At 41.8% G+C, this 19,415-nt stretch overlaps 1 protein-coding gene across 5 annotated transcripts in view; it reads right to left on the minus strand.

The window, feature by feature from the left end:
* Positions 1–19,188, minus strand: part of MTCL1 (microtubule crosslinking factor 1) — a 132,146-nt gene extending 112,958 nt beyond the window's left edge. For all 5 annotated transcript variants that reach the window (XM_019649960.1, XM_019649958.1, XM_019649957.1 and 2 more), the window contains exons 1-3: positions 17,717–19,188; positions 8,240–8,464; positions 6,764–6,922 (exon numbers count right to left, since the gene is read on the minus strand). In XM_019649960.1, the coding sequence (XP_019505505.1) occupies positions 6,764–6,922; positions 8,240–8,464; positions 17,717–18,751 (1,419 nt within the window). In that variant the 5' untranslated portion in view covers positions 18,752–19,188. The remainder of the gene's footprint in view (positions 1–6,763; positions 6,923–8,239; positions 8,465–17,716) is intronic.
* Positions 19,189–19,415: the final 227 nt, after the last annotated feature.

Here is a 19,415-nt window from a genome sequence, read left to right on the forward strand (position 1 = left end):
GGGAAAAAAATATCCTTTGAAGTATAAAAATACTCTAAGCCTATGTGACAAACAGAAGGATTAGTAACACCAAGAACTGAAGATAACAGAACTGAAAGAGACTGTGACTTTAAAATGTTTAAAGATTTAAAAGCAATAGATAAGGAAAGACATATTATGTAAAACAAGCAACTTTTTTTTTTTTTAGCCGAGCCATCCTGCCACCTGTTGGCAGCTCAGCAGCAGCAGCTCAGCTCAGGCCAGGAATCGAACCGGCGACCCTGTTGCTCAGGGCTCACACTCTTGAGTGAGCTCTTAACCAACTGAGCCACTAGGCCAGCCCGCAAATTTTTAAAAAGTCCAGAAATGAAAGGTAAACTCATTGAAATGAAAATTTAGTGGATAAATAAAACAGTAATTTTTCTGTAAAAAAGAGAATTAGTAACTTGGACAAGAAATGAAGAAATCATCCAGACTGTAGCACAGAGCGTTAAAAACATTTTTTAAAAAAAAATAGGTAAGATGCAAGATGAAATAAGAATGGCCAACATTAGAAGATCCCACATAAGACTAATAGGAATTCTGGAAGAAATGCAGAGAATAGAGAAGAAACACTATTCAAAGAGGTAATGTTTCTACTGAACATTATTCAAAGAGAGAACTTTCCAGATTTCATAAAAGACATAAACACTCAAATTGACAATGAACTTTGAGCAAAATAAAAATAAATCTAGATACATCTGATTAAAACTACAGAATACCAAACACAAAGAGAAAAGTTAACTAGGAAGTAAAGAAAGACTATCCACAAAAATTATAATTATCTGACCGCAGACTTCTTGATAGGAAAATGAGCCAAAAGATAATAAAAATATTATCTTCAAAGTGTTATAATTCTATGTCCAACTAAATATCTTTCATGACTATGAAATAAAAGCATTTTCGTACAACATCATTTACTGAAAAAAACTACTACAGGATAACTAATAGATCAGTGAGAGGAAACTGAACTCAGAAGGAGTAACACTCAAGAAGTAATGATAACAGACTGGAAAACATGCAAATAAATCTAAATAAGCAGTAATTATGAAATTAGCTAACTTGGGGAGATTATTTTTAAAAGATGAAACTAAAATGATACTAAATAACAATAGTATGAAAGACAGGAGGAGATGGAGTTGAAGTTTTCTAAGATACCCTTGTTATTCAGAAAAATGGAGATAATGATTAGTTTTAAATGTCACACATGCATGTAAAATATGTAAGAGTAATCTTTAAAATTATAGTAATGGAATGTATAACTCCCTAACCAAGGGACAGACATGAGAATTAAAAACTCAATCAATCAAAGAGAAATCAACATTAAAAAAAAGAAAAGGTATGGAATATAAAGAGCATAAAATACAATAGAAAAAAAATGCAATCAATAACCACAATAATGTAAATGCACTTCACAAGAAATACACCTAAAACATAATGACACAGAAAAATAAAAACTAACAGGATCACCAAAAAGCTATACCAGGCAAATACTAACCAAAATAAATTTGGTATAGATGATAAAAGCAGATGAAGTAGACTTTACAGCAAAAAGCATTACTTTAGAATAAAGAGGTCATTACCTAAAGATACAGTGAACAATTCATCACAAAGAACAGTTCTAAATCTGTATGCATTTATAGTCAAAATATATACAGTAAAATCTGACATATTACAGGAAGAAAATTTACATGCAAAATGATAATGGGTGATTTTAACATAATTGTATCCCAAATGGATATATTTAGCAGACAAGACAAAACTATAAAGAACATACAAAATTTGAACAACACAATCAACAAGTGATCTGATACATTATTTCCAAATTGCAGCAATCTGCTAATGGACTATAAATCAAACTTATAACAACATTCAAAAGTAAAACGGAATAGAATTGAAAATATCAGAATGTATCGCATATGGAAAAGATAAGCATTATTTTGTGAAACCTTTATATTTGTATACAGAGTGCTGCTATAAAGTGTACTTGCTGTGGGTTAAAGTTTGAAAATCTTCAATTTAATGAATTTAAATTAAAGTCTGTACCCCCAAATTAGAGCATACATATTATTCTAAAGCACTCAAGAAATACTTACAAAATCTGGCCATTTACTAGGCACGAAAAAAGTCTCAACAAAACCCAGAAAATCAGTATCTCATCCTGAATGGTGATAAAAGATGTCCCACAAGAGCTATCTGACTGCTAGTTGGTTCCCTGAGGCTCCATTCAACAGTCCAGGGGGTAGGTGAGTGAAATGAGTGAAGGAGGTCAAAAGGTACAAAATTCCAGATAGAAAACAAATTAGTTATGAGGATGTAATGTACAGCATGGTGACTATAGTAAATAATACTGTAGTATTGTATGTTTGGTTGTTGTTAAGAGAATAGATCTTAAAAGCTCTCATCACAAGAAAAACAAATATTTTATAACAACGTATGGTGTTAGATATTAACAGACTTACTATGGTGATTATTTTGCAATATATGCAAATAGCAAATCATTATGTTGTACACCTGAAACTAATATAATGTTTAATGTCAATTTTACCTCAATAAGAAAAAAACAAACCATTAATCCTAGTTTCCTAGAGGGATCTAGAACATGTCTCTGTCCCATGCAAATGCTGACTAACTTGGCTAGTTATTATTTGTGTCAAGCATATAATAAGTACTCAAAAATTTTTTATTACAAAGATTACCGACTAGAAGCATTTGGGCAATCTTTCAGAAGTTGAAACTAAGCTACGATTAACCATTTTCAACCTTTTGAGATATTCCACCATAGAGAGAGTTGAGTACTGGAAGAAATATACTCCCTCTCCCCAAAAACAGGCAAAAATTTTTGAGCTTGCGGAAGTGGAGGGGTGTATGGGTGTTTGGATACACGGACCACAGCGTGAACAGGCACAGGGAGCAAGCAAGCAAGCTGACTAACCAGAAGGGACAATTCTAGATGGGTTAATATTGCTAGCCCTCTTTAATCGCCTAATCTGTCGATGGAGAGAGTGACTTTTCAAGACACTCATCTATTAGTTCAAAGAGGGCAAGGGCTGGTCAATTGGCTCAGTTGGTTAAGAGCTCGCTCAAGAGTGCGAGCTCTGAGCAACAGGGTCGCCGGTTCAATTCCCAGCCTGAGCTGAGCTGCCAACAGGTGGCAGGATGGTTTGGCTAAAAAAAAAGCAAGGATGGCAGAGGGCATAGTCTCTTCTCATCTTTCTCAACTGCCTTTTACTTCGCTCTAGGGTTTACAGTCATGGGGTGGGAAACCTAGCTGGGAGATGGATAGAGATGGGCCAGGCAGGAAAGGTCTTCTGTGTCATGCTAGGAGGTTAGACAATTGGGAACCAAGGCAAGTTTGTTTGTTTAAGCAGAGTGACACAGTCAGATTTGGGGAAGCATAGAAGATAAAACAGAAAAGGGAGACACTAGAAGTAGTGCATGCCTCTAATGCGGGGACTGCATAGTGTCAGGCCTCAGATGTTCATTTGAGAGGAGACTGGTGAAAGTATGGATAAAATAGAGAAAGTAAGCAATTTAATTGAAGTTAAAAATTAACCATTTTAAAGTGTACAATTCAGGAGCATTTAGTACATTCACAGTGCTGTGCAACCATCACCTCTATCTAGTTCCAAACGTTTTCATCACTCAAAAGGAAACCCCACACCCATTAAGCAGTCGGGCATCCTTCTCCCCTCTCCTCACCCGCTTAAAACCACTAACCTTTTTTCTGCCTCTACAGATTTACCTAGTCTGGATATTTCCTATAAATGTAATCATGCTTTCACTTACAATATTTTTGAGGTTCATCCATCTTGTAGCATGTATCAGTGAGAAAGAAAATTTCTAAGACTACAAAAGCAGAACAGCTGAACCTAAAGCACATGGCAGGCAACTGAGGGTGGGAAGCAACAGAAGTGAGGACAATGGCCAGTGCTAAAGCCTAGGTGATTAAAAGGACAGTGGCATCATCGATACAAATGGGAAAGACAAAAGAAGGTGCAGGTAGGGGTGTGATTGATAAGTCTGTCTCTGGACACACTGAGTTTGAAGTGCTAAGAGAGATCCATTTTGGAGAATTCACCAGGAAACTAAAAATACAGTCTGCAGCTTAAGACAGAAGCCCTAGCAGTGGCTACAGAGCTGAAGAGGCACGAAGATGAGCTGTCTTACTGTCCTCTGAGGCCGAGGGGTACATATACACCTGCAACTACTTCTATCACTTAGAGACACGCAAACGTACCAACTGTCCTTGCCTTTTTCAGAACGTGAGGCATCCATTTACAACAATGAACAATTACGAGCAGGATCAGGGGAGAGAAATATTATCCCCACCCTAGAGCAAAACTAATGGTGTATTCTGTTCTGGCTTTCATAAAAAGAACCCATTCATAGAAACGATAGCTGGCATTTTCCAATAAATAGCTCCACCACTTTTGAACCTTATCATTGGGTTCCATCATTCTCTGCTTCCAGCGTGGCCTATCAGTGTTTAATCCTCCACAGACTCCTGCCGGTTTTATGATTTGTTTAGAAATGTGGTGTAAATATGCAGTCCCACCAGTCTGACTGTAACTCTGGAGGTAAAATACTTATTGTGTCCCCATTGAGCCATCCCTCTCTGACTAATTTTCACCCACAAAGGAAGGAAGGGGCTGACCTCTCCACCTTCTCTCCTCACGTCCAGCCGAGCCAACATCACAGCTTTCTGAAGAGCCTTGCCTCACACTTGCCTGGCTTTGAATGGCAAGAGCAACAGTAATCATTTCTCCCCAAAGAGCTATTATCCATGACCTGATTCCAAGTTCTACACAAATCCACTTAAATGCATACAAAACAATTTTTGGTTGCTTAAAATATATGTATTTGTTTACTTAAGTGTATATAATTTATATCTTTATACACAAACATATAAAATTTATAAAATATACCTCTAAGTTGTTTTCTATACCTTCAAGGTCAGACTCAAACTGGAAATTTTGAGAAAAGAAACCATTATGACATACCTTCTAGTAAAGTCAGACCAAAAGAAAACGAGGGGAGTAAATTACTAGGAACAACAGTAAGTGCAGAGATAAGAGATCCACAATCAGAGGAGAAATTCCTCCAGTCCTGGGGTAAGTGCATGTGTAAGTTAAGGGGCAAGGGTAATTCAGAATGAAAGAATGTTCTCAGCATCTACCTCTTCCTCTGTGAAGCTCACAGAGTCCCCCAGGCAAGCTGTGGTCCCCACAGCTCCACATCCTCACCCTTCATTCTTCCCTCACCCAGCGATCCCCGATGATGCATATGTGCCAGGCACTGTTCTAGGCACAGAAACCCCACCATGAACTGGACAGACAAGACGCCCATCCAGTTCTAGAGGGGCTTTAGTGAAGGGGGGGGACTGATGAGAGACAAAGAAATAAAACACAACAGCATTTTCAGATAAATGGTGACAAAATACATGTAATTTACCCAAATCCATAATGTGTCCGATGAGAAGGCAGAAAAGGATGGCCAGGGTGAAGACAGGGACAACTCAATGTGTGAGCACTGAAGGGAGGGTGGCTGACGTCAGACGTCAGCAGAGCCCAGAAGATGAGGGAGTGAGTCACAAGTGGTGTAGGTCTCTGGAAAAAGAATGTTTCAAGGGGAGGACAAGCTCAAGGCTGGCATGGCTGTGAGGAGAGGGAGTGGGAGAGGAATCAGAGAGTTCACAGCACTGGATCCTTTGTTGTAATTTGTTTTATTATCTGTGTGCCAAATTGAATCATAAACACCTTGAGGTCAGGACCTGTGCTGCTATCCACATCTGCATGGTCCACCGCCTAGTACAGGGCCTGAATTAAGTTGGGTGGGTGGAGGGGTGGATGGATGGGGAATGACTGGGTGAATCAGGAAGCTTATCAAAAGGAAAAGTAAACTGCTAAATGAGGCCCTGAGCAAATAATGTGATGACTTTAACCATCATCATAAAGCCTTCACCAACAGTTTTTAATTTCATCAATATGCATGATATTCCCCAAGAAAATACTCAACTTTAATCTTACAATGGAAGTCAACAACAAAACAGGATTTGCATTACTGTATGCAAATGAGTATAGATAGATAGACAGATAGACAGACAGACATATATGTATGTTCATATATATTCATTTTCTAGACCACTTTGCTAGGACACATTCACTCCCTAAAATTAAAAAAAAAAACAAAAAAAACAACCAACCCTATATTTTAATCTTATGGGCTAAAAACTAGGTAATAGGTAGTATACATACATTGTCTGTTTACACAGCTTAAACAGACAACTGTAACATATTTTCCAACTCATTGGAAAAGAAGACTCTTGAGAAAAAAAGCTACCACTTAATGTTGTCTTCTAGTAATAATACACCCCACTTGGACACATAAAAAAATTAATGGCCAGCTCATCTGAATAGAAATTATTTTTTAAAAATTGCTTTAAACCAGGGTTCAACAAGCCTTTTCTTTTCGGTAAAGGACCAGATAAATATTTTAGTCTTTGGAAGCAACATACAGTCTTTGTCATGTAGTTTTCTTTGCTTTTTTAGGTTTATTTTTTGTGGTGGTGGTGGTTTTACAACGCTATAAAAAAAGTAAAAATCACTTTCAGTTCCCAGGCCATACACACAGGCCATAGTTTGCTAACTCCTGCTTTTAAACCATGATAAGAATAGGACACTAGGAGTCCCAAGTTCTTCACAATTAAACCTAAGGGAGAAATCCCCATAGGTTTCTGGATTACCTCTTTCAGTCTCTCCAGCTCATTTTGGAGCGCCTGTTTGGATATTTCTACTTCAATCATTTGTTGTCGGAGAGTTTCATTTTCATCTTCGGCTTTAGCACGCTTTTCCTCCACAGTTTCAAGTTCATGGTGTAATCTGACAGATACATCTTTGGCTACCTACAGAGACATCAGGATATGAAGGCAACATTCAAACAACTTACAAGACAGAATCATTAAGGGATATGGTATTACACCAAAGAGCAAAGACCTTAGCAATATTAGCAAACTTATTTTTTAAAAAAGAGAATATTAGTTTAAAACATGAAATCCACATTATTTCATGGGAGAATACGACTTTTATCTGAATTAAAAGGCCACCTTGGATAGCCCTACTTCCATATAGAATATCACCAAGACTGTTAGTTCTGCCCAGGTGCACGTGCTTTAAGTGATAAATCAGAAAAAAATAAAAATAAATAATAATAATACAAACATTTCTGTACCCTAAGGAAATACTAAACCTACCTGCTAAAAAACAAAATTAATTCTGTATGCAGTAGATGTTTACTGTGGTCAAGTTTTATATGGTCTGCTGTGATAAAATAGTTTAATGTTAAAAGCAGTTAAACATTTTTACTTTATCAAAGGAAATGAGAAAGAGATTTTGCAAGAGAAATATAAATCACTCTTATATCACATTGAATGACATTTTGTTAGTGGTTTATAAATTTGATAGAATTACAAAGATTCTTTTCCTGTTATCTAAAAGGTTTCATAAGTACTCCCATAATAAGGAAGATATTGTACATAATTCATCTCTAGATGAATGATTTGATAATCAGGGCATGAGAGAAGCCATGCTACCCACGGAGAGAGCAAATGGTTTAACATCTGGGATTTCTTCACCTGATTCCAACTTCTGCCAATGTTCTCAAAGACACTTGCGACAATTAGTTATGATCCTATTTCTCTCCTTCAGTTAAATCACCACTGCACAAGTCTCACTAGGGTTATGGTAATTTCAGGTTTTCTGTACCCTAGAAACTTAAAAAGCAATAAAAATATTAAGTGACTATGGTCAATTTTTAAGAGCGGTCTTTGACTATAAATGAATTAATAATCAGTATATTTTTTTTAAACTTTTTCAGATCTTTAGAAGGAGTTTCTGTACAGTTATGAGACCAACTGCCAGGTAGTAATTCTTTTTCATTATACATCTATTATGATGGTTTCTTTTCTTTTCTTTCTTATTTAAGTTTAAGGATTCTAGGTCATGTAACAGATTTTAATCTGAGGCCATCAAAGCCATATGACTACCCACACCCTATGAACTTTCGTTCATAAAGTAAACAACAATATTCATGCTGAAATGTATTGAGAGAGAAAAACACTAACAGAACATTAAGACCACAAGTAAGTGGGGCCCAGGATCTGTGATCCTGTCCACAGTGGCTCCTTCTGGGAATGCACGGCCCATCAGCCCTACTCATTCACCTTTAAGTCTTGTTCCAGACTTCGGATAAGCTCGCCATCCACTTGACCGGTCTCTGCAACTTTCAAGCTTTTCTGCTCGGCTTTCCTGAGGCGGTACTGCAGGATTCGGCAGTTTTTATTAGCACGGTCCAGTTCTCGCCGAAGCTCCTGCAGCTGGTAAACATCTTCCTCTAAATAACTGTCCCTCATCTCTTCCATTTCAGCACGAAGTTCATCCAACTCATCCTACACGAATCAGACAGAGTAGATTTATAAGCCAAGTATGTCAAAAAAGGATGGTGTTTTCCCTCTGTAATACTAAGTATTAACTATCTGCACATTTACCATCGGCTTATGGCCACACCTGTGTGATATGGCACAGGGACCTCTGGAAATTCTTCCATGAGAGCAAACCACCAGGTGTTTGCTCAAAACTTATGGATCTAGAAACTAAAATTCATCCTGGATTATTCACTGTGGCCTCTCACCATTTATTCCACTACCAGTATTTCCTTATGTAATCACAATTATAAATGAAATCAACTCTACAGATGATTAAACTTTTAGATTCCAACCAAAATTGACCCCATCTGTAAGGTACAAACCAGGTTCAAAGATGAGCCGGATAGACCCTGTCTTCAAAGCACATGAACTTTATTTAGTGGGATCATAAACTGTGAATTGACTTGAAAGTATAACTTTCCTGCCAATGTCCCTAAAATTCAGTTCCAAATACAAATTTCAGCACTGACTAGGTGACTCGCAATTCTAAAGATCAAACCTTGTGCATTATTTCAAATACACACTGGGTTTGCTTTTTTCAATTCACCTAACCTTTATTTTACTTTGCTGTCAACCGGATACAGGAAAACCCCAGGCATTGTCTGTTGTTCCCCTCCACCCCTTCCATTCCACAACCAATCCAGTGCTATCAGCTCAGCATCAAAATACCTATGGGTGCTCTCTTGCCAAGGACTACTACCTCCATTCCTCTCAAGGGGCAGCTGAACAAACAGGTTAAGTCCATCACATGGGACTACCTACTTCCCCTCTCAGCCGCCCCTCTTCCACAGTCCATTCTCTACCCAGAGTTATCCTTTTAATATGTAACTCACACCTCCTCCCATGCTCAAACCCTCCAGGGGCTTCCCATCACAACTAAAAATTCTTCAAAGCCCTCCCCAGGGCCTCTGACCTACCCCCTCATTCCCTGGTGACAAGGGGGAGAGGACTGCTCCAGGTCTTTCACCTCTTATGTCCTCTCCTTAAACACTCCTCCCAGCACTTTGCAGAGCTCCTGTCACATAGTAATTTGGAGGGCACACAATGCCTTCCCTGACCACCTTCCTCCCCCAACCCCACTGTTTCTCATCCCTTGCCCTGCTCCATTTTCTTCCCACCTCTCACTGCTGTCAATTTACCATCTGTGCCCACACTAAAAAATAAGCTACACAAGGGCAGACAGCCTGATTATCTCGCTCTTCTTTGTATTCACAGCACTCAGAGTGGTGTAAGCCACACAGCAGGCTCTCAATAAATATTTGTGGACTGAATATACAACAACAGTCAACATGTAGAAAGACAAAATCATAAAGTTGACCAAAATGAGACAAAACTGCACCTTTGCTTTGTTCCAGTCTTGTGGCCTAATCGTGAAAAATTCTTCCCAAGCCCCAAGACATAGCTGCAATAGGTGAGATATAAATTCTAATATTATAAAAGACCTTAACAAGGAGCAGTTTAGAAGGAGGGAGATTACGGAAGGCATTCTAGGAATTTTCTTGATTCATTTGATAACTGATAGCTTAAATGCCTCCAGAATAGGGCACACTCTGTCATCCCCATTGTTTTGTTCAAGTAATGTCAAGATTCATGAAAAAACTCTACCAAACTTCACCCTAAATTGTCAGCTCACATTCTGACATTCAGTTTGTTCCTGGATTCTCGCTCTTGCTAATCCTGCATTTGTTCTTATAACTGGGGATTTACTTACAATAAAGCTCAAGAGTTTCCCAATATCAGACCCTCAGGTAAAAAAGAAATTGAACAGAAAGAAACCTCCTGAAGAATATTTTATCCTGGATAAGATTAAGTACAAAAAGTGTAACAAATAAATTGGGAATCTTTATGGGAAAACACAGATTGGCACAAACAAGGTGAAGATGGTTCTCCAATACCTCAAGTGTATGCAGTAGTCTACTGGAAAGAACAAGATATGCCATCTCATTTCCCCAACCCCTAACCCACAGATTCTCCCCACTCTGTCCACACTACCCTTACCAAGAGAATGACCTCCTCAAGTGACCATGACTCCAAATGGAGCCTGTTTCAATGGTCTACCAAGGAGAACAAATGTTCAAGAAAGCTTTACCAACTTCCTAGGGGCCAAATGAATAAACTAGTTTTCTTTTTGGCTTCTAAGTGTTCTTACAGAATTTCTGTACCAGTGATGAAAACATCATTAAAGATATAAGATGTTCTAAGAAAGGTCTTAAAAAAGGTAAATCTTAACACTGAAAATGTTGTGAAGTATAAGCAAGTTTCATTTCTTTTCTTTTTTCCTTCATGGAGCCTTCTTCCCTATAAATCTTATTCCTAGCAGGAAAATTTGCTGGGACTGACAGTTACTAGAATGAGCATAAAAGCTGGTCAGTTGAATATATGTGAACAGAATGGACTGGCTGTGCTCTTCAGGGGACTGGAGAACTCAACTATTTCACGAAGGTCCTTGCCAACCTCTAAGAAAGACGAGGTTCTTGCTGATGCTGAATCCCCGCACTGAGGCTTGGACTGATGCCATGCGGGAGCTGTGCCTTTGACCCACCCCATGCTAGAGGAGACCAACTGCAGACCTCAAGCTTTAAACGGGCCTTGTGGGTGTCATTCTTTTGATAAAAACAGTAGCTTCATTTTTTTTAATTCTTTTTTTTTATTAGTTTCTGGTGCATAAAGCAATGTAATAGTTAAGACACTTACAAGAAGAAAAAAAAAACCAGTATCTTCAAAATCAAGATCAAGTTTCACCCAGGTTCCATCCAGGAATATGATGGATCCGACTTTGAGAAATACCCTAATCTCTCTACCCTTGTGTCTGAGTACAGTTAAAAGGCAATTGTGTCTTGTTATAACTATGTATGGTGCCAGGGGGATACTAGACTTACCAGAGGGATCACTTTGTAAAATATATAAATGTTTAACCACTATGCTATACACCTGAACCTAATATAAAATAATAATAAATGTAAACAAATTTTTTTAATAAATAAAATCATTTTGGAATTTTAAAAAGGTAATTGTGCCATTGGGTAGCTAATAAAAAATAGTTCAATACAAACAATAATCACTATATGTATACATATAAATATACAGTGACTGTGGCCATTCTGTTCATGGAAGAAATTGTTTGTGATTGCTCTTCGACCTAGAAAGCTTGTCCATAAAAGCCAAAGTCATCAATGCCTGGAATTATTTGCTTGTTACTCAAATCACAGTTTTGAAAATGCGATACAGCCATAAGAAGATATAAGGTCCAATGCCAGGCATAAAAAAATGTTCTCTAGTTTTCAGACTTTGTAATAGGAGGGCCATCACTGACCCTAATGTTAGATGCTGGATATGTTATATAGATGTGTAAACAACCACTGCAGGTTAAAATAAACTGTTTAAGGGCTACACCTCCAAATCACTGAGTAGGCCAGATATAACATTAATTGCAGTGAGGCAAAATTAAGGAGAGACCATAATTGCAAGTATCTGAATCATTGTTTTTGTAACTCATACTGTAACTAAATTTGTAGAACAGAAGACATCCTTTGTTAAGCACTTGACTGTCATTACTAACCCTATGACAAGCCTTCCAGGAACATTAACCCCATTGTATAGACAAGGAAATCAAACCAACAAGTTAACATGTCCAAAGTCCCTGCTAAGAAATGGAAGCTAGACTGTAAACCCAGGTTATCTGGTTCCAAACAAATGCTCTTCCAAAAAACACTATAAATTATTTGCAACAACCAGGACATAGGAAACAATAATAAGTCTTAAACTGTACTTTTAAAAGCTACCTATCTGTGTAAAATAGTAAAAGCAGGCTAACATTTAGAGCTTGACAATTGTCAATGTGCAAGTATGTCCATTATCACAACTGGGCCCCAGAAAAATATTACAATGTGCAGAAAAGATATTAATACCCCTTTTAAAAATGAGGAAATTGAGATTCTAAAAGTTTAAATGGCTTCCCAACACTAGTCTTTTTCAGAGATGGGACGAAACCAGTGTTTCAATTCTTTTCATAGAGCCTCGAAAAAAGCAATTTTCATGTACAGTGAAAAGAAGTTACAAGAAAAACAAATTATAAATATTGTAAGCTGGCAGCAGACATTTGAAAAGCAAAAACTGTGATTATTCAGATTAGGGTCATGATGGTTAGTGATTTTCAAACTAACATTGTATTAATTTTCTGACAGCATGCTCTAACTTAGAAAACATTGTATTAAAGAACCGTAAAGATGTCGGCCATTTAAATGTTTAAGAAAACCAAATCAAGCAGAACAAAAAGTTTCTGGCAGATACAGTTTAGACGTAGTAGTAAAACTGAAAATTTGCTGTTATTTTTTTTCTACACAGAAATTAATAAGAAAATAAATGCCCTTAACAGCTTTATACTGAATTAACATCAGGTCTATCAGACATTTAAATGTTAAATCATTACCTCATTGAAAAGCTAATCAATTTTAATTAAATATATTTATCAAATTTTGTTATGTGAAAGGAAATCTTGAAGTAGTATGAATCTCTTCAACTATTCCCCTTCACCTGCAGATAACAAATTGAACCTTATTTTATAAGGTTCCCCCTTTGCCTGCAGATAATGAATATATATAAAATTAGAGGAATAATGAGGTACCATGTGTATACTAGAGTAAACCAAGATTAAAATGAAATGTTTCAATGAAACTTCTATGAAGATAATTTTAGCCACAAATGCAAAATAAAAACCATATCCATGGTTTCCTAGTATAACTGATGAAAATTCTTGATCATACTGATAATTTTATTCAAGTCTTGATCTCCTTTCAACAACCCAAAATCAATAACTAGTTCTATTTTAATAACCTCTCTTCAAATAGACCCAATTTGGACAGTAGGAGTCATCTGGCTACTGTTGTAATAATTCCATCTTCTGGGAGTTGTAGAAAGAAACTATTGTCTGCTGTAATATACAAATAATCCACTTCATTTCCCTCCGGACAATGGAAATGTTCTCTGCAGAGCCCCAGCTGTAGCTAAGAAGGTGCAGGGGCTGCTAACCATTGTTTACCAAGTGACAGTTCACCCAGCAGCTGATGGGCTATTTGCCCTGTTCTACATTATCTTGCCACCTGATTATTACAGCCGCTCTTTCACAGGCTGAATAAAGAATGGATGTAGAAAGTGCAGTGTCAGGAAAGGACAAGAATGCTGTCCATTTAACCCTTCTAAAAGAAAGGGAGAAAGAGGAGAGGAGGAGGAGCTGAAGCACTTCAGAACTGCTTGGTCTTACCGCACAGTGCCCCCCCTCTCTCTGGGCCACATTCAGTGCCTGGAATCCAGGCAGCCAAATTTAACAAAAACATATCAGAGCTTGAAACTCAAGAGATGACCTCAAGTGAGGAACAGGATGATAAGGTTGGTTTAGTGGTGATGCACTGCATTTTACAAAACCATAAAGACCTTCCCAACGATCTCCATTAGGAAATCACTCCTCTCGAAGAATCCAATGTTATCTGCCCTTGTAGCTAGCACTGACTTCTTTTGTTTTAACCAAAAATGATTCTTATGAAACAACTGAGAAAGCAGAGCAAAAAAAAATTTTTTAAAGCAGCAGCCCTTCACTACACCAACCCTCACGGATCCTACAAGACATCAGCCCTTAGGAGTATACCATTTGGGAGCAAGGTGTGGGGGTGTTGTAAGTACATCACCAGTAATGTGAAAAGCCTTTGCAAAACAGGCCAATAAACTCAATGTGATTAGATCCTCCTGAAAAGCCTGTGGAAACAGAGAATATAATTAATATGTTGTTCACAATGAGCACTAAGGCTTATCTGACTGTCTCAGAACACTTGAGCAAAACACAGTGGTGGCAAGCAGGAAACATACCAGCCACATTTTGTGGAAGTCCTCATCATTAAGAAACGTGCCTGGGTTTGGTGTGAGAAAAAAGCAAAGGACTTTAGGTAACTGAACTTAACTGTTCACCTTAATTTCAGAATACTTCCAAATATATTCAAGTTCATCCGAGGTAAAGGGAAAACAAGAGTGCTTTTCTAACTGTGTTTATGCAAAATGCCCACTACCTGGATTGAGGAATTTTTGCATTTTTCATTGAGTCACCTTGGTGCCCTTTAATGAAGGTAGAGAAGGAATAGAAAGCAGGGCCAGGGATGGCCCCATACTGCACAATAGAAAGCATACTTCTCTGTTGACATTCACTATTTTTAAAAAAATACAGCAGTAAGTCTGGCTAAAAACCAGGAGAATTCTATTTGAATTTCCTGATCAATAAGACATCCTCCTATGGTTTTGCAGGCCTTATTTTTCTGCTTGATTACCCCTTGGTCATTCTACCTTAGAAGGTATAACAGTCTTGTACAGTAATGAAGACAAAACTGACTCAGGAAAGAAGTTATACTAAATGTGGTCACAATCCACCAGAATGTATCAAAGTAAAATTTCTGGGCTCAGTCTCTTTTTCTTGGGTAACATTTGAACAGAGGGATGCTCTAACCAATTGCCAGAATACTGTGCAATATTCCCTAAGAAAGCAGGAGGTCAAGACTGCACTTTCACCTACCATGTAAAAAAGTACCACTGAGCAAAAAGAGCAATAAAAAGAGAAGTTCTGACTCATAATGTGCATGTTCTAAACACCACATGTGAAGGCGTGCCTACAGCCTCTACCCCATGAGGTCATCGATGCTCCCCACCAATTTTGCACAAGTGGGTGCGGGCTCAGCGACCTTTAGAAAAGTCTACCAGAATTGTTGTGTTTCTTTCCCAAACTGAATATTGTCGTTTAAGCTTCTGAATGACCAAACACATAACTCACACATATATTTGTGATCATACATTTGTGATCGTTCTTATGGTCTCCTTCAGGCCTCATCTACTCACTTCTCTCTCCTACTGTCAGAGGAATGGCTGGGAGATGGCCTCAGAAATAGTAAACAGGTGGCCGTGACACTTGCTCCACAGGAAATGGCAACTGAATATTTCCCACAAATTAAATATTGCCAGTGAGACTTATATAGCTATTTATACACAGGCTAGTAGAGAGATGTTCATTATGGCCCTTTCACCTAAAAAGAAAACAGGCCTCCTAGGAAAGTTAAAAAAATTGGGAACATTTTGAGCTAATACAACTCTAAGGCAAGCAGCATACTCTTAGAAAAGCAGCCTTGCTGGAAAGAAGATGTAGTCTGGTGCAGTGAAAAGAACAAAGGCTCTGGAGGCAGGGAAAATGGAAGTTGCACCACTTATAAGCTGTATAACCTTGGACAAGTCATTTACGTTTTCTGGGTCTCAGCATCCTTGTCTGTGAAATTGGGGTTATGATAAATACTGGGTCATCGGGAAAGTCATGACGTATTTTTCTATGTTTTTCAATGCAAAAATGCATCATGACTTTCCCGACGACCCAATGTAACAACAATCATACTCTATTTGTTGTGAAGATTCACTGAAATATCAAATTAACCAGATCAGATTCCAGGGTCAGGCACCTATTTCATGCACTGAGAAACTAACAACATGAAGAGATAAAGCAAATAACCAGTTACCCGGGAATGAACCCTGAAATGATGTTGGACTGCCTACCTTAAGATAAAAAATGTAATAAGAAACATCTTTTCTCAAAAAAAAATTTTCCTTCTTCCTTAGCAGTCACAATTTGGATCAACATCAATCAGAAACACTGGGTTGGTGATTATGCTAACAGCTGGGGCTACAAAACTGAACAAGATTATCTTTCTCACCCTCAGGGAGTTTACATTTGTTGAAGATTTACCACAGTGCTGCTTTTAGATAGAGTCCCACACAATATAGTGTCCTTTCTCTTCAACACCTTTGAATTTACTTTGTTGTCTATTATTAAATGATAGTGATATACTATATATGAAATAGTAAATCTACTAAATAGTAAATATACTATTTGAAACATCTCACTCCAAGTTCCAATCTACTCTCTTTTTTCACGTTTCTCCTTCTCTGCCCCACTGTTACATTTTTACACAAGATAAAATATCTACTGGGCTCAGTTGGTCAGAGTAGCTCCTGATAAAAGGTTTAGGAAACACTCAGCAGTTAACTGATTCCAGTTTAAACTGCGCACTTCACCACCATTCACCATTAAAGCTCACACCCTTGGTCCCATCCACCAGAAACTGGGCCTCAATCACGTAAGTTCAGCATTTGCTGAGAAAACAGTACAAATCATAACCCACTGATAAAGGAGGGCCACCCCAGTGGTTTGGGAGAATATATGGTCTTAATAGAAACATGAATAGGTTTATATAACTGAAGCTATTTACTAACCTGAGGATTACAATAAATTAAAACGGTTGCCCTCAGTATAATCCCTCGTATTTTCTCTCAGGTCACCTTGATTGTCTTGGCTACCACAACATCATCTAAACCCTCTATTTTGCAGCGCCAGCCTCCTACTCCGAGAAAAGATGCAATCACATTGGGTGCCCCAAAGCTAACAAGACCCAGAGGCCATGACTCGCAGGCCCTGCGGGAAAAGACTCAAGATAGGGTGGCAGAGGTTGCGATTCCCTCGAAAGTGCTGGCTGGCGCGTGGAGGCCATCAAGTGGCCTGTCCTGACGAGGAAAGCATAAACGGCTCATGAACGCTTTACAGAGGCCTGAGGAGCAAGACACTGTTGTACCTGAACTAAACCTAGGCCACACTCAAAGGACCCCTGAACTTACGGTTTATCCTGGAAAGCTGCCTGTGCTTTCTGAACCCCGGAAGGAGACACAGAGCGCCTGGCTTTCTGTAATTGCAGAAGCAGCAGGCTGGTGGGCACCGGAGGTAACACACCTCCGCAAGGAGCCAGGACCAGACCTTCCTGGCTGAGGATGACCCGCTCCCACAGGTGAGGGTGGGTGGGCACGTATGGGAAGTGGGGGATCGACTGTGTACCCAAAATGTGATTATAGCCACCTCTCCCCCAGCACATCGACAGGGGCAAAGGCATCAGGCGAGAGAAGCAAAACTTCTAGAAACAAGAAAAGCTAAGTGGGTTGATTAGCTGCCCGGACCCACAGGTCTTGCTGCTCCTTCCATAAGTTTTAGCTTAAGTTTCCAATGACCACTATGTTCCGGAACAGGAAAATGAAAGGCAGAAGGGAGAAAGCACTTGTCAGGGCCGGGAAGGCGGGGCTCGCGGGTCCCTGCCCGCACCCAGCCCCTGGAGTGTCGCCTCCGGACACCCTGGGCAGCCCGCTGCTCACCTTGAGATAGTCATTCTCCGAGCGCAGCTCTTCCATCTCCCGCAGCAGCTCCTCTTCCTCCACCGCCGGGACCAGCCGGGGCTGCTCCCCCGGGCCCGGTTCCTTGGGAGTCCCGGGGACCGCTCGCTCTGAGGGCGCGCGCCACGCGGCATCCTCTGCCCCGCCCGGGCTGTTCCGACCCCCGAGGAAGGCTCCAGCGGCGGGGGACGCGGCGAGGAGTGTTGGGTGCTCTGGGCTGCCTGGCGGCACCCCTCGAGCTGCAGGGCTTGTCGCGGGGGCTCCTCGCAGAGGTTCCCGGTCGCTGGAGCCCGTGCCTGACTCGGCGTCGCTGCTCGCAGCGGGGAGCAGGCGCTGCTCGTCTGACAGGGGCTCGGAGGGGCAGTCCGAGAGGTCCGAGCTGCTGTCCGTCCGGCTGATGCGCGAGCCAGGGGCAGGGAGGCTGGCCGCGGAGGGCATGGCGTGGATCAACGTCGGGACCGGGACGGCGAGGGTCGGGGGACCCGCGGGGCGGGCTGCGGTCGCCCCGGAGCCTCGTTTGGCTTTGCGGCCCTTGGCTGCAACGGGCGGCGGCTCGGCCCCGAGCAGAGGCGTTGGCTTCCCAGCCCGGGGCAGCGGCTCGGTGGGCCCCGCGCGCACTGCCCTCCTGGGGCCCGGAGCGGCCTTGGCACTGACAGCTGCTCTGGCCCCGGAGCCCGGCGGCGGCTTGTCTTTCGCGCCAGGGGTACCGCCGCTGCGCCGGGAGAGGCGGCCGGGCGCGGCCAGGGGCGCCGGCAAGGGCGGCGTCTTGCCCGCGAGGCTGGGCGAACGCGGGGCGGCGGGCGCTGGGGATCCGCCGGAGGAGGTGGCGGCCGGGGCTGGGCTGGGCGCCGCAGGCCGGCCATGCAGGTCCTTGAGGAATGGTCTGGCGGGCGATGGTGCACGGTGCAGCCGCCTCCTCTCTGCCAGCGGGTGAAGGTGGTGGCGGTAGTGTTGTCTGGGAAGCTGCGGTTTCGTGACCGGGGCGCCACCGCCCGCGGGACCATTCAGCGTCTCCATTGCCGCGGCCGGGACCGTGAGCAGCAGTTTGGGTGGCAGACGCTCCGGGTAGCGGCGGCAGCGTGCAACCACTCCGCGCGCTTGCTCATCACTGTCCCCCAATCCCGCCGAGTCTGCGCCCCGCGCTCCTGCGTTCCCGCGCTGCACCCCCCCCCGCACCCCTGACCCCGAGAATCCCGCGGGGCTCGCTGTCGCTGCCGCCTCGGTCTCCCCTTGCTGAGGTCACTGCTGCCGGAATTCTCCCGGCACAGCAGCGCGGCAGCTCCCTACCGCACGCATCCCTGGACGCTGCGCTCCAATTGGAGCTCGTGGGTGCGCTGCCGCGGTCTCGCGCACCCGCACTCGTCCCACAGCAGCGCTAGAGGCGCGCTCCCAGCTCCCGAGTCCTGCTCCCCGCCCACTGCCGGCCGCTCTCAGCAGCGCCTGCCCGATCCGGCCAGCGACGGCTCCCGGCGGAGAGAACTGCGCGCGCGTTTCCCCGCCTCCCGGCGCCCTGCGTCTGGTCGCCGGGTGCGCATGTCTCGCCTGCTGCCAGCCGGCGCTGGTGGTGGGGGAGGGAGGGCAGGCGGGCGGGGCCTCGCTCCCCCAGGCTCGCTCGCGGGCTGCGTCCCCCAGCCCTCACCGGCTTGGGACCCTCCTTGCTTTTTGAGTGCCCAGAGACAGT

The sequence above is a fragment of the Hipposideros armiger genome, unplaced genomic scaffold (genome assembly GCF_001890085.2).
Source record: "Hipposideros armiger isolate ML-2016 unplaced genomic scaffold, ASM189008v1 scaffold_136, whole genome shotgun sequence".
Lineage (NCBI taxonomy): Eukaryota > Metazoa > Chordata > Mammalia > Chiroptera > Hipposideridae > Hipposideros > Hipposideros armiger.